At 49.8% G+C, this 12,930-nt stretch overlaps 5 protein-coding genes across 5 annotated transcripts; 3 read left to right on the top strand and 2 right to left on the bottom strand.

Moving 5' to 3' along the window:
* On the top strand, window positions 1-3,667 carry VC83_08826 (uncharacterized protein). The gene is made up of 3 exons (XM_024472369.1): window positions 1-2,267; window positions 2,325-2,970; window positions 3,027-3,667. Exons 1-3 carry the CDS (start codon window positions 207-209, stop codon window positions 3,572-3,574), a joined length of 3,255 nt encoding a protein of 1,084 aa, XP_024319937.1. The 5' UTR covers window positions 1-206; the 3' UTR covers window positions 3,575-3,667.
* Window positions 3,668-4,326: 659 nt separating this feature from the next.
* On the top strand, window positions 4,327-5,733 carry VC83_08825 (uncharacterized protein). Its single transcript, XM_024472368.1, has 3 exons — window positions 4,327-4,487; window positions 4,631-5,377; window positions 5,438-5,733. Exons 1-3 carry the CDS (start codon window positions 4,367-4,369, stop codon window positions 5,566-5,568), a joined length of 999 nt encoding a protein of 332 aa, XP_024319935.1. The 5' UTR covers window positions 4,327-4,366; the 3' UTR covers window positions 5,569-5,733.
* On the bottom strand, window positions 5,724-8,047 carry TFC1 (tau 95 subunit of transcription factor TFIIIC). The gene has a single exon (XM_024472367.1). The coding sequence runs from the start codon at window positions 7,309-7,311 to the stop codon at window positions 5,803-5,805; it is 1,509 nt and encodes a 502-aa protein (XP_024319936.1). The 5' UTR covers window positions 7,312-8,047; the 3' UTR covers window positions 5,724-5,802.
* Window positions 8,048-8,121: 74 nt separating this feature from the next.
* PPP2R5D (Serine/threonine-protein phosphatase 2A 56 kDa regulatory subunit delta isoform) lies at window positions 8,122-11,874 on the top strand. Its single transcript, XM_024472366.1, has 6 exons — window positions 8,122-8,392; window positions 8,477-8,765; window positions 8,843-9,232; window positions 9,286-10,242; window positions 10,292-10,590; window positions 10,640-11,874. The coding sequence occupies exons 2-6, from the start codon at window positions 8,742-8,744 to the stop codon at window positions 10,983-10,985; spliced, it is 2,016 nt and encodes a 671-aa protein (XP_024319964.1). The 5' UTR covers window positions 8,122-8,392; window positions 8,477-8,741; the 3' UTR covers window positions 10,986-11,874.
* VC83_08822 (uncharacterized protein) lies at window positions 11,875-12,912 on the bottom strand. Its single transcript, XM_024472365.1, has 2 exons — window positions 12,674-12,912; window positions 11,875-12,621 (listed from the first exon to the last, which is right to left on the bottom strand). The coding sequence occupies exons 1-2, from the start codon at window positions 12,718-12,720 to the stop codon at window positions 11,946-11,948; spliced, it is 723 nt and encodes a 240-aa protein (XP_024319965.1). The 5' UTR covers window positions 12,721-12,912; the 3' UTR covers window positions 11,875-11,945.
* Window positions 12,913-12,930: the final 18 nt, after the last annotated feature.

Here is a 12,930-nt window from a genome sequence, read left to right as displayed (position 1 = left end):
TCAACATATTCTCGTGGCAATCGTGTAGAAGCCGTAATTACGAGGACGACGCGTCAAACTCCCACCAATTTGAACTTGATCCTCGCGAAACAGATACGGCTACGGGCGAGTTCGCCAACACGACGCGGAATATATATATTGAAAACAACCATCACTGCACTAAACTTGGTGCAACGCCAAACAGAGAGCACCACATACCTGCCACAATGCCCGCCAGAGTAGTGCCAACCAGGTCCGCAAGGACGTCAACGGCAGTGTCTTACAAATCGTCGGCGCAAACCCTCAATTCTACACGAGCATCAATAGCATCGCGTGTATCTGCGCCATACGTGGAGATACCGGAAGATGCCCCGGAGACAGCATTGCGAACGCAGATATGCGCAATATTCCGCGACGCACAGAAATCAACCACAGGCCATCGAAAGCTGGTGATCAATTTACGGAAGATACAGGAGGCATGTTGCTATGAACCATCAAGCAAGCAGAAAAAGACCGGCGCGGAAGATTTTGATGAGGATGAATTCAACTATGAAGTCACCAGGTGTGTCGTAAGGGTGATGCCGGTGAAAAAGAGCGAGGCTGCAGGCGAAAGGGTTATTCTCTTTATTGGCCTATTTCTGCGCCATGCCAACGATAAGGACAATGAGCTTGTCCCTATGGAGGATGATGATATGGGGGCGCTAGTCGAGACGCCGAGCACTAGGTTGACAGCCCAAGTCATGAAGACAGTGCTCTCGCTTCTTACGGCAAAGGAAAAGTTTGTGAGATTTAGGGCTACCCAACTTATTTCACACCTAGTCAACTCTCTTGATTCTATGGATGACGACCTTTTCCAGCTGTTGCGCCATGGGCTCCTCAAAAGAATCCGTGATAAGGAGGCCATGGTCCGCGTCCAGGCTGTACTCGCTCTTGGCCGGTTGGCTGGAAATGAGGCTGAGGGAGAAATCAACTCAGATGATAGTGATGAGGAGTCCAGGGTAGGATTGCTCGAGAAGCTGCTCGGTGTGTTACAAAACGACCCAAGCGCAGATGTCCGGCGGTCACTGCTGATTAATCTGCCAATTCTTCCTGCCACGCTTCCATTCTTGCTAGAGCGAGCGCGAGATCAAGACCCGGCGACAAGGCGAGCTCTGTACTCGCGTCTCCTTCCAGCTCTTGGTGACTTCCGCCATCTTTCCCTCGCCATGCGCGAGAAGCTTCTGCGGTGGGGACTCCGAGACCGCGATGAAAATGTCCGGAAAGCTGCGGGCAAACTCTTCCGCGATAGGTGGATTGAGGATTGCGCGGGAATTCCAGAAGAAGCTGTAGCCGATGCCGAGGCACCACCTCCCAACTTTGAGGCTCTCCAAGAACTGCTAGAGCGCATCGATGTCGTCAACTCAGGAGTCGAGAATGGTGTCGCTCTTGAGGCCATGAGAGGTTTTTGGGAAGGCAGAGTGGATTATCGCGAAGCTGTTGTATTTGACAACCTATTCTGGGACACCCTGAGCGCTGAATCCGTATTTATGGCACGAAGCTTTAATGACTATTGCCGGAATGAGGGTAGCAACAAGTTGGAGGCGTTAGTCGAAGACAAGATGCCCGAAGTGACCAAACTCGCCTACTACCTCCAGCGCTACATCAATGTCCTTGTCGAGGCGCTGAAGAGGGTTGCTCAGCAATCCCCAGAGGAGGAGGAGGAGGAGGAAGATACTGTGGAACAGGAATTCATCGTTGAACAACTCCTCCACATCGCCCATACGCTTGACTATTCCGACGAAGTTGGACGAAGGAAAATGTTTGCATTACTACGCCAGTCTCTTTCTGTGCCAGATCTTCCTGAAGAAGCCACCAAGTTGATCGTTGAGACACTTCGTGGCATATGTGCAGGCGACGTGGCCGGAGAGCGAGAGTTTGTCAGTATCGTTCTCGAAGCTGTCGCTGATATCCATGATACAATTATGGACGAACCAGCTGAGGATGATGTCGATGAGAGCTTCCACTCCGCAAGGTCAGAGATCAGTGACGCGGAAAGCAATTCAAAGAAGCCGAAGCCAGAGATGAGTGAGGAAGAACTTCAGGATAAGTCCATTAAGGAGATCATGGTAAACATGAAGTGCTTGCACATAGTTCAGTGCATGTTGCAAAATGTTGAAGGAAATCTTCAGCAGAATGTTGACCTCGTGGCAATGCTGAACAATTTGGTTGTTCCGGCAGTGCGAAGCCATGAAGCTCCGGTTCGCGAACGTGGACTGTTGTGCCTTGGACTCTGTTCTTTGCTGGACAAGGTAATTCTACCCCTATCCCTGTAAGTCTGCAACTTTATCTAACATAGGAAATTATAGTCATTGGCAGAGGAGAACCTGAACCTCTTCATGCACTTCTTCAGCAAGGGCCATGCAGCCCTCCAGATTACAGCCCTTCAGATTCTCACGGATATTCTTACACAACACGGGTCTCATCTTCTCGAATCCAACCCACCGCTCCTCAAGGTCTACCTCAAGGCATTGAAGAACGGATCCAAGGGCCCAGAAGTCCAGGCTGCCACTACTGTGGCCGTCTGCAAATTACTTCTCGGCCGCGTCATCCAAGATTCAGATGCTGCCAACGATCTTCTCAAGACCCTCATCGTCGCATATTTCGATCCTTCTACTCAGAGCAACCAGGGGGTTCGACAGACACTCTCGTACTTCCTGCCAGTATACAGCTACAGTCGTAAGGAGAACCAAGACCGCATAAGGTCTGTTGCCGTGGATGCTCTCCATGTGTTATACAATATTCATGAATCACTCGACGATGAAGATGAGGATATTGAGATGGTCAGCTTGAGCGTCATTGGCGCGCACCTTGTCGATTGGACCGATCCAAGGAAGTGCTACGTTCCCGGTAACTCCATGAGTATCGCCGATGAGGGCGCGAAGAAGGCCGTTAACGGCGACGTTCACCTTGATCTCGCAAGTGACATTTTGGACCGTATGAACAATGCTACCAGTAAGTTTATCGACGTCCCTAATATACTACCTGCAAATGTACTAACAACCATGAAGAAGAAGAGAAGAAAATCCTCGCGCCTCTTTTCGGGAAGGTACATATTTCCGCGGCATCATCACAAGACAAGATACGCGTTCTCTATGACGAAATTTGCATCGCCGTCGGGGATAAGCTCGTCCTTGATGCCACAGGGCGAAATGCTTTGTTCAAAATCCATATCAGCCTGGGCAAAATTGTGAATAACCTGGCCCAGAAGCAGGGCCCGAACAGCAGCCTCCCACGAGATAGGGGCAGCGCAACCCCTGAAACAGAAGTCGGGGAGGCGAATGAGGATGAGGATGCAGATGAGAGGACAATAACGACGGTACAGCAGGATGGTGCAGATGAGAGGACAGTTATGACGGTAGAGCAGGATGATGTTGATGACGAACAAGATGAAGACACGATCGGGGCATTAGTCCAGGAGCAGTTGAACGAAGGGCGCGAGGGAGGTGAGCTATCGATGCTGGGCGAGACGAGCGTGTTGGCCACAAGGCCGAAGAGGAATCAGCGGCCCAGAGATTCATTGGTGGAAGAGCTCTTGAGTGATGAGGATGATATGTAATAACGCATGTGGGATATGGCGTTTTGACACGGTTTATGTAGTTTGACTGGTATTCAGTATTCATAGATGAATGATTAATGAAATTTACACGCGTATATAATGTTCAGTATTTTTTAATTAATCTATGAAACTTTGTAAATTGTGAGTCGATAAATAAATTGACCTACCTATGTGTATTATTGTTTACTATGATTCCTTATTCCAGCGAGAAATATCTTCGAGTAGGTTTAATAAAAATATATGAATATTATCATCATAGGGACATTATATGGGGAATATTTTCCCGGCCAGGGTTAGCACTTAACTTATTCGAATAGTCGAATATTATGTAAGCATGACTAGTCTTAAGTTAGTTATGCGCTTTGTAAATAATCATGATTATGATTAACTTACGACCTAATAATCATGATTATAATTGATTTTCTAACCCTGTTCCCGGCAGGATAGAGAGGCAGTTATTAACCCTGAAAATATAGAAGATCCCACATTTGCGTTTGCTCTCAGGAGCTGTGCGCAAGGATTTGTTCACAAATCTCCGAAATATCAGATATCACAGCTCGTCATGGTGGAGCATTATTCCCCGTCATCATTACTCGCCAATGCACGCTCCGCGCATGGAGAGTCAGTTTGTGGCAGCAGGGGGTCTACCTTAATCCAGGTCAAGGTCAGATCACCAGTAAAAGTCCACCCGCAGATCTGCCCAGCGCGCACGTCCTCGCAACATCAAAATTCTAACAAGCTATTCTCACAGCCCACCATCTTTCAAACATAAAAAACAACTGAAACTCGAAAATGGCCCAAGAAGCTGCATTTACCTCTTCCGCGATGGCGACTGCACTCGAGAACTCGTCCATTTCGTACGAGGACTTGGCGAACATCGAGAAGGAGTTCGATGATGCGGATACGGAGATAAGTAAGTTTGAATCGCATTCCTTGTCTGATATTTTAAGAGATTATTTTCAAGAATAATCTTCCCAATGCCCTGTCGCAAAGCGCATTCGATGCCTCTACGCCCCCCAAACTCGAGAATTGGGCTTATCTAACAAACCATTATAGTTAGGCAACAAGTTGCGCTCACCGCACCCCTCTACGTGAAGCGCGCAGAGATCCTTTCCAAGATCGAGAACTTTTGGCCGTTAGTCCTCGAGCAGGCGCCCCCAGATATCGACCAGTTCATCCAGCCCTCGGACTCCGCGCTCCTCCTCTCCTCCCTCACCTCCCTCTCCGTCGACAACTTCGAGATCACCAGCAAGGGCAAGAACGGTGACCCCCGCTCTGTCGCCATCAAGTTCGAGTTCGCCGAGAACGAGTACTTCGAGAACAGGGTCCTGGAGAAGAAGTTCTGGTACCGCACTGCCGCGGATGGCTGGTCGGGACTCATCAGCGAGCCGGTCAAGATCAACTGGAAGAAGGACAAGGATCTCACTGGAGGCCTGCTGGACCTGGTGATCAAGGCATGGGGGGTTGACAAGGCTGGCAACGGCGGGGCAGCGAAGAAGGGCGAGCCGAACGATGCGCAGAAGGCGCTGCAGAAGAAGATTGAGGGCACCGGTATGGGTGGACTCTCCTTCTTCTCCTGGTTCGGCTTCATTGGTCGCAGAGTTACCGAGGAGGTGTCGAAGGAGGCTATTAAGCGCGAGGCAGCTAGGCGCAAGGGCGAGAAGGTGGCGGAGGATGAGCCGATTACTGAGGAGCAGGAGGATCTGGAGGATCTGGAGATGAGCTTCGAGATCTTCCCTGATGGAGATGACTTGGCCATTGCCATTGCTGAGGATCTGTGGCCGGGAGCGATCAAGTACTTCAGTAAGTCTCTCATTCCAAGGAATCTTCTATTTAAGAGATTATAGAACTAACATTATCCAGCACAAGCACAGGAGCAGGATGCCTTGTCTGATCTGGACTTCGAGTCTGGTGATGAGGACGACGAGGCTGGATCGTTCCAGGGATTGTCTGATGATGATGAGGCCCCCCCTCTCAAGAAGATGAGGAGCTAGATGTAGTGTGACAGGCAGCTAAAGTGTTTATATTTGGCGTTAAATGTCTAGTAAGCTGGAATACCCGGCCCAGCGTACCAGCCCAGCGGATGAGGCTCTTGGACACGATTACGAAACTAGTGTGGCATGATGGGAGTTCATATATAAAATAGAGCTTTAGAAATTATACTTTATTTCTCTTATCATTATTGATGCCTTCTGAGTTTCTATTTGGGAGAGTTTATGTCATCCTCATCATCGCCCCCCACTATCCCCTGCACCTTCGGATTCAGACTCTGCCTCATCGTAATCAACTTCATCCTCATCTTCATCATGTCCTCCTTCGTCGTCATATTCTTCCTCTATCATCTCATCCTCATCATAATCTTGCTCCGTTCCGTAGACGCTCGCATTCTGATCTTCCGTCATAGTCTCAACCGACTCTTCAGCAGCAGTACTACCATCACCAGTCACCGCTATATCCTCGGGCACTGCACTCAACCTTGGAATTTTCGCGCCACCTGCCTTCCATCTCCTAGCCGCCATTCTGATTCTCTTCTTCCTCGCCCCGTTCACACTCTCCCCCACCTTAATGCCGACTTTCTTCAGATCAGGCATCGGGATGGAGACCTTGCCCGCCTTGGCTTTCTCCTCCACGAAGTCCGGGACTTTGAGGACGGTTTCGAAGGCTTCATCTGGGACGTGCTTGCCTGCACGGATTGCGGAGATCTTCGTCCGCATCACGGCCTTAATCTTAGCCCATGTCCCGTTGCAGTACCAGCCGTTCACTTCGAGATCGCAGGTTGAGCGTAATGTTGACGTCGATGCGAGGCGCTGAATCATCGGATCCGTAATATCGCAGACCTGCCAGATTTTGCCATCGAGCGATAGCTTCGTGCCGTCGAAGATATGACTGTCGAGGGAGACATCCGTGACCTGCGCGCGCCGTGTATACTCAGACCTGATATCCGTCCAAGGCTGCCCAGGTACCTTCTCAACCTCGTCGTAGATCTTGAAGAACAGCGTCTGGTAGAAGCGGTATTTAGGATCTGTGCGAGGATCTACGCCGTATCGGATGATGGCGTCGCGCCAGGGACCGCCGCGGAATTGGTAGCCCACGTACTGCATGGCTGGCTTGAGTAGGTAGACACCTGGGGAGGCGCCGATGCGGTTCATGATCGCCCGGCGGGTCCATATTGGGCGCTCCGCGAGAGCGGCCTGGAGCTCTTCGATGACAGAGATGAGGAGGGGGTCGTTAGGCGGAGGGTTCGTTGGACCGGAAGGTGTGACTGGGATGTCATGGGCGACGTAGAGGGTGGCAAGCCTCGCGGGAGTGGAATGATTGATAAGTGTTTTCTTACCAGTTTGATGGTCTGTAGTAACCCTGATGGTTGGGTTTTGATGGTAGCCCCAGTTGAAAGGAAGAGGGTGATCGGTCATCGTTGGAGGCGGGATAAGCTCTGTCATTTGCTTTGGGCCGCGGCTAGGATCGAGTTTGTATTGTTTGATCTTATCCAGATCACCAGTCATAATGGTGTTACGGAATTTTGTCATATAGTTTCCGTGCGTGGTGGAATAGTGGAAATCTGAGAGCCCCCTATATCGATGAGTCTGTTCGATAGAGCCTACAGGCTCAATGTGATAATATCCACGGCAATCTCTTAGTCTCTTTTGTAGATAGCTAGGATCATCAAGTCGTGAGTGTGACAGCAGCCCCGGTGACTGATCGTTATGGATCATTGACTCAGGCTCTGCTTCCTGCATGTATGAGTGGTACTCAAAAGGATCCTGGGAGCCCCGTTTGCGCCTGCAACCTGTCCTCTTCGGGATGGTGACTTTCAGCAACACATTATTGGTAGGTGCATTTTGTGACAGATTGGGAGGACACGATGGGTCCCCTGGGCGCAAAAACAGTGGCAGACAACCGTCATAATCTTCGGCATCAAGTATCTGGGATATATGTCAGTGATCTGTCTATGGGCTCGTTGAGACAGCATATGAAATCAAGGCTGAGAACGCCATGGTCTCTGGAAGAGTAAAGTCCTAGTATAGACAGACGGGATAACTGTTTCTTAATCCAGTAAGTGTCGTGATAGCAAAGCCTGGCTTACCTGGGCTAACGGCGCGCCTCGACCAAAAGTCTTCATAGCACTGTCGACATCGTTGATTGCTATCGGGTGCTCCACAGCAACAACCTTTCGGCGTGGCACGGTATAGACCGGCGAAGACCCAAAGGAAGCCATAGCTCGCCCCTATTGGATTTGATTCTCTTTTGAAGGTGATTTACCAAAGGCTGGTAAAGATCATGCTTTCGTCACGTGAACCTCCACAATTCGGTACTGGGGGGCAAATAAAGCAGAGCAGCTATGAATCGTACGTCAAATACGGCAAGAGCATTCATATCTGCACCATGCTGATATACAATCCAGCTTGCATTATAATCTATGTCGTGTCGTCCTGTGATAAGTTGTAAGAAGCTATAAAGTGTGTCGTAATATAAAGCGTCGCCATATAAAGTTGATGCCAAGCGTTTGTGGTAAGCTCTGCCACCTCTATTGTATGCGACCGTGCCATTGGCCAACCTCACCTGGGGTTAATTAACATCACATCTGAAGTCCATCGGTGTAAACAGCCTTCTGCCCTGCAACTCCAACAACTCTTCGCTTTCCCGGCAATCACAACTACGTTATCTGCAGGCTCTCGTTTTCAGAATAAAGACTCTTTGCCCAGAACTCCCTACACAACCTCCCGATGTCGGCATAGGAGCTTCATACAACGCTTGCTAGCACAAGATCTCGCAGCTGAACCGTGGAGGATTCAAGAGCTGAAAGGGGCCCAGTGAAAGGTGAGTCTTGCATAGCAATCAATTGATCTAGATTGCACTGCTTGACAACGACTCACCCTGAGCGGGCTGACAGTAAACCAACAGGTTGGCCGTCGAGACTCTTACTTACGCTGTGGCATAACTATACGAAATTAGGTTACCGGCCACAACCGATAACCCAGCCTCCTCCATCTATTCCGCCCTCGAATTGCTACTCAAAGAGCGTACAAGCCCTCTAAACTCACTGAGAACCATTGGACCTGTGCCGAACATTTCAAGACACTAGAACCAAAAGAATTATTGACCCCACCAGGTCAGCAAAACCGACCCAGAACTTGGCCAGCGTATCATTCCCGGTATAGCAGCCAGGATGAAAGGATTCAGGCAGAGAGTTGTAAGAACCCCTTTCATCATCCCTCATTTATGTCTAGTCTCGCAGCGATCCGGGTATAGAATGTCTAACTCATTCAGCATGACCAGCTCTCGCGTTCGAAAGACCCGAACAAGTCCTCCAAGAAAAATAAAGATCCGAAGGATGGCACATCATCTCCATCGGCCTCTGGGTCGTCAAGAGAGGCTGGTCAATCGCCAAGCGTTACACCTTCTGCCTCGACGACTTCACTAAACGACCCACGAAACAAGCCACTGCCAGCGGGTGATTCAGGGACTCCTGTTAGCGGACACACAGCTTCGCCGTTACTAGCGCCTGCCAACGCGCTGAATGGCGGACAACATGGAGTTCTTCCAGCTGCGGACCGTTTTAAGACGCTTGGTTCAAATTCTCCGAGTGGTACAGCTCCTGGTACACCAAACAGGCATCCAATACTACCACCAAGCGTGGTTATCAGTCCTAGTGCGCCGGTATGCACCCAGTTCTTCCGTTTGCGTTGATCCTCTTTACTAACACGAGACAGCATGTCCCGCCCCCAGGATCGGCAGAGACAATGCCTCACGATTTGGCACCCCCTAAAGCGGGCTCAAAAAACCTCGTGTTCGACAGGTTGCAAGCGACGCCTAAGGATGTACCAGAAGGTATCAGAACACCCAAGCGACAACATTCATCGCGCTTTGACATATCCCCTCTTAGAGAGCTAGAGAAGCTTCCTGGTTTCCATGAAGTGCCTCCAAACAGGCGACAAGAGCTGTTCATGCAGAAAATTGACCAATGTAATGTCATTTTCGACTTCAATGATGCGACAGGCGACATCAAATCGAAGGAAATTAAACGCGTGGCCCTCCATGAGCTTCTGGATTACGTTGCAAACAACCGCCAGGTCATTACGGATGCTATGTATCCGCGTGTCGTTGATATGTTCAACAAGAACCTCTTCCGGCCACTACCTCCGCCTATGAACCCCCAAGGCGAGGCCTTTGACCCCGAGGAAGACGAGCCTGTGTTGGAAGTTGCGTGGCCACATATCCAAGTTGTCTATGAGTTCTTTTTGCGCTTCATTGAGAGCCAAGACTTCAACACCAACATTGCGAAGGTATACATCGACCATAGCTTTGTACTGCAACTGCTTGAGCTATTTGACTCTGAAGACCCCAGGGAACGTGATTTCCTCAAGACGACCCTCCATAGGATATATGGGAAATTCCTCAATCTCCGCTCCTATATCAGAAGATCTATCAACAACGTGTTTTTCCAGTTCGTTTATGAAACCGAACGATTCAATGGAATCGCCGAGCTGCTGGAAATCCTTGGGTCAATCATCAACGGATTTGCCCTACCCCTGAAAGAGGAGCACAAGCTCTTCTTGACCAGGGTCCTCCTACCGATGCACAAAGTCAAGAGCCTCAGCATGTATCATCCCCAACTTGCGTACTGCATAGTCCAGTTCCTCGAAAAGGATGCCGCACTAACAGAAGAGGTTAGTAGCCCTGAATTAGCCCCCGCCATAGTATACTGACAAGATCTAGGTTGTTTTGGGCCTACTGAGATATTGGCCGAAGGTTAACAGCACAAAAGAAGTCATGTTCCTGAATGAAGTGGAAGACATATTCGAGGTTATGGATCCTGCTGAATTTGCAAAGGTCCAGGAACCTTTGTTCCATCAGCTTGCGAAGTCAGTGGCCAGCCCCCACTTCCAAGTTGCGGAGAGAGCACTATATTTCTGGAACAACGAATACTTCTGCAACCTTGTCAGCGACAACGTCGAGGTCATTTTGCCAATTATGTTCGCCCCTCTTTATGAGAACTCCAAGGGCCATTGGAATAGGTACGCTATCCGGATCATCTAACTTGGAAACAACGCTAATACACTATAGGACAATCCATGGCATGGTTTATAACGCCATGAAGCTATTTATGGAGATCAACCCTAAGTTATTCGACGACTGCTCCCACGAGTATACAGAGCACCAGAACAATGCAGACGCACGTATGCAAGCTAGAGAGGACAAATGGAAAGCCCTCGCAGAACAAGCTAAGCATGGAAAGGCGAACGGGGTGGCCACGCTCGGCGCAGTTCCCTCACATGAGATGGACCCGATGACGGAAGACAACCAAAAGCGCCTGGACTCACTGAAGTTACAAGATAGCGACCGGAGGGAGAGGAGACCTAGCCTCCACGATCGTCAAAACTCGGTAGGCAGCTCCAGGAATCAGCGATGATCTATATACTCTGGTATATGCCGCTCACTTGTGGCTGATGCATATGCCAGATTCTTGTGACTTGAAAAATTCCTGTTTCGATAGATTTTGTTGGGATTTAACCCTTTTTGGTTGTCTGCTACCTAGCAAGACGCTTTTTCATAATGGGAGCTCGGGCAGCGATGGTTCCTTCAGCACGAAACTCGGCGCCTCTCGAGCCTAAAGTTTGGGAAACGATAATTCCGAGAACGCTGGGACTTTGGAGCTGCCGCAAAAACGCTCCTCAGCGTTGCTATGATGAGAGATGCAAAGGTGTCGACGACGTTAACGATCTGTTCTTTTTTTGATTGATTGATGATGAGGGAGGGATTGGTGGTTCTATTCGGCCTTGCTCCGAGCAGTGAGCACAGTAGGGATTTATGGTGCATGGGGACTTTTGATGCGGGCTTCTGATCCGTACCTACCTTTTACATGATTCATGATCAGGCATAGTGTTCGAAGCGTTTTCGCCGCGAGGCAGTTGAGTAGCGAATTTCATCATAGAGCTTTCCATTGTGTTGAATACTTGGTGAAATACTATAGGATCCGTCGGCCCTTCCTACAGTTGGCAACATAATAGAGCTATGGATTGCTTCAGACACGAGCGAGCATTTGGCCCTTCAATGTACTATAGCCCAACATTGCTGGAAACCTTCCCTAATAGGAGTGTTACCTAGGTAACTGGGTAACACCCCTATTAGGGAAGGTATCACCCGATGTCCACAACAGTAGGTACTGTTGTGGACACCGGGTGATATTAGAGTCTGCCCAAAGTAAAGGAGTCATTATAGCTATAATCAGGTACAGCGAGAGGACAGTCTATGTAGACGGTCGATCCCAACTGAGTAACCTAAATGAAGTGAACGAATAAACAATGTTCTGATTCCGTAGTATGTATACATCTTCAATCCAACGCCAACTCCCCCAGTGTACAGTGTCCGACTACAGCACCAAGAGAAGGACCAACAAAATTATAAGTACCACTATAAGCACCCCAATACAGCAACTGCTCATCGTTTCCTCATTGTTCCTCATAACCCATCCCACCTTCTGAAGCCCTGTCTGGAGCTTGCCCCCAACCCGATCCGCCGCCGAATCGACATGTTCCAGTATCTCGGCTTGCTCCTCGAGCTCACGGCCCATTTCATCAGCCTGCTGCCTCAGATTGCCCACGGTACGGAACACGCCATCAAGCTGTTGATCCTGATCATTCATAATGCGCTGCTGTTCCTGCTGTTCGAACGCCTCGTACATATCGTCTCTAACCGCCTGCTCCTCATCCACGCCGGGTGGCAGAGACTTATTGCGCGACTTCGACTGAGACAGGTGTTTTAACAGCTCTTCGCGCATATCTTCGACTTCATTGCCGACTTCGTCGACGAGATGCTTGCGCCGCACCACCTCCTCGATTTGGAGCCCATATCTGTGGGGGTCGGTCTCGACTGCCTTGACGGAGGAGACGAGGTCGGCAAGGTCTTCGGCTAGAGTTGAGAGGGAAGACTCGAGATCCGCGCGCGCAGATGTTACCTCCGGGCTGCTGGGATTTGGAGAAAGAGAGCGGATGCGGAGATAGGAGGCGAAGAGGGGTCGGGTGGTGTTTAGTTGGGAAAGGACATCTCTGCAGGAACCGTCAGTAGGGTGTAGATGCGTTCAAGCGGGGGGCGGCGTACGCCTGAACTTGGAGGAATGGGTCCTCTTCATTAATAGACGACATCATCCTCCAGTTTTGAGTGGGCTACGAGCCCCCAAGATTCGATTCTGTTGGTCGTTGATTGAGTCTCGTAGATGGGAACCTGGCATGTCCCACGAAGCAAGGCTGAGGCCAGGAAGGCTGACGTTGCGGTAAATGCGGGAACTGCCGTGATACAGCTCTAAATTATTTTTGAATGAGCCCCTCAGAGAACTTATTGATTTAACCACGAAAGGA

Source organism: Pseudogymnoascus destructans (genome assembly GCF_001641265.1).
Source record: "Pseudogymnoascus destructans isolate 20631-21 unplaced genomic scaffold scaffold_32, whole genome shotgun sequence".
NCBI classification, from domain to species: Eukaryota; Fungi; Ascomycota; class Leotiomycetes; order Thelebolales; family Thelebolaceae; genus Pseudogymnoascus; species Pseudogymnoascus destructans.
The sequence above is the reverse complement of the archived record's forward strand: the minus strand, read 5'-3'. Positions and strand labels throughout refer to the sequence as shown.

What these genes read in the sequence shown, in the direction of transcription:
- VC83_08826 (XM_024472369.1), top strand. Translation starts at nt 207, where the DNA reads ATGCCCGCCAGAGTAGTGCCAACCAGGTCCGCAAGGACGTCAACGGCA. An exon ending in TCTGTTCTTTGCTGGACAAG is followed by an intron (nt 2,268 to 2,324) that starts GTAATTCTACCC and finishes AGGAAATTATAG; the next exon opens with TCATTGGCAGAGGAGAACCT. An exon ending in CCGTATGAACAATGCTACCA is followed by an intron (nt 2,971 to 3,026) that starts GTAAGTTTATCG and finishes ACAACCATGAAG; the next exon opens with AAGAAGAGAAGAAAATCCTC.
- VC83_08825 (XM_024472368.1), top strand. Translation starts at nt 4,367, where the DNA reads ATGGCCCAAGAAGCTGCATTTACCTCTTCCGCGATGGCGACTGCACTC. An exon ending in TGATGCGGATACGGAGATAA is followed by an intron (nt 4,488 to 4,630) that starts GTAAGTTTGAAT and finishes AAACCATTATAG; the next exon opens with TTAGGCAACAAGTTGCGCTC. An exon ending in GGGAGCGATCAAGTACTTCA is followed by an intron (nt 5,378 to 5,437) that starts GTAAGTCTCTCA and finishes AACATTATCCAG; the next exon opens with CACAAGCACAGGAGCAGGAT.
- TFC1 (XM_024472367.1), bottom strand. Translation starts at nt 7,311, where the DNA reads ATGCAGGAAGCAGAGCCTGAGTCAATGATCCATAACGATCAGTCACCG.
- PPP2R5D (XM_024472366.1), top strand. Translation starts at nt 8,742, where the DNA reads ATGAAAGGATTCAGGCAGAGAGTT. An exon ending in ATGCCGCACTAACAGAAGAG is followed by an intron (nt 10,243 to 10,291) that starts GTTAGTAGCCCT and finishes GACAAGATCTAG; the next exon opens with GTTGTTTTGGGCCTACTGAG. An exon ending in TCCAAGGGCCATTGGAATAG is followed by an intron (nt 10,591 to 10,639) that starts GTACGCTATCCG and finishes AATACACTATAG; the next exon opens with GACAATCCATGGCATGGTTT.
- VC83_08822 (XM_024472365.1), bottom strand. Translation starts at nt 12,720, where the DNA reads ATGATGTCGTCTATTAATGAAGAGGACCCATTCCTCCAAGTTCAGGC. An exon ending in CCATTCCTCCAAGTTCAGGC is followed by an intron (nt 12,622 to 12,673) that starts GTACGCCGCCCC and finishes CGGTTCCTGCAG; the next exon opens with AGATGTCCTTTCCCAACTAA.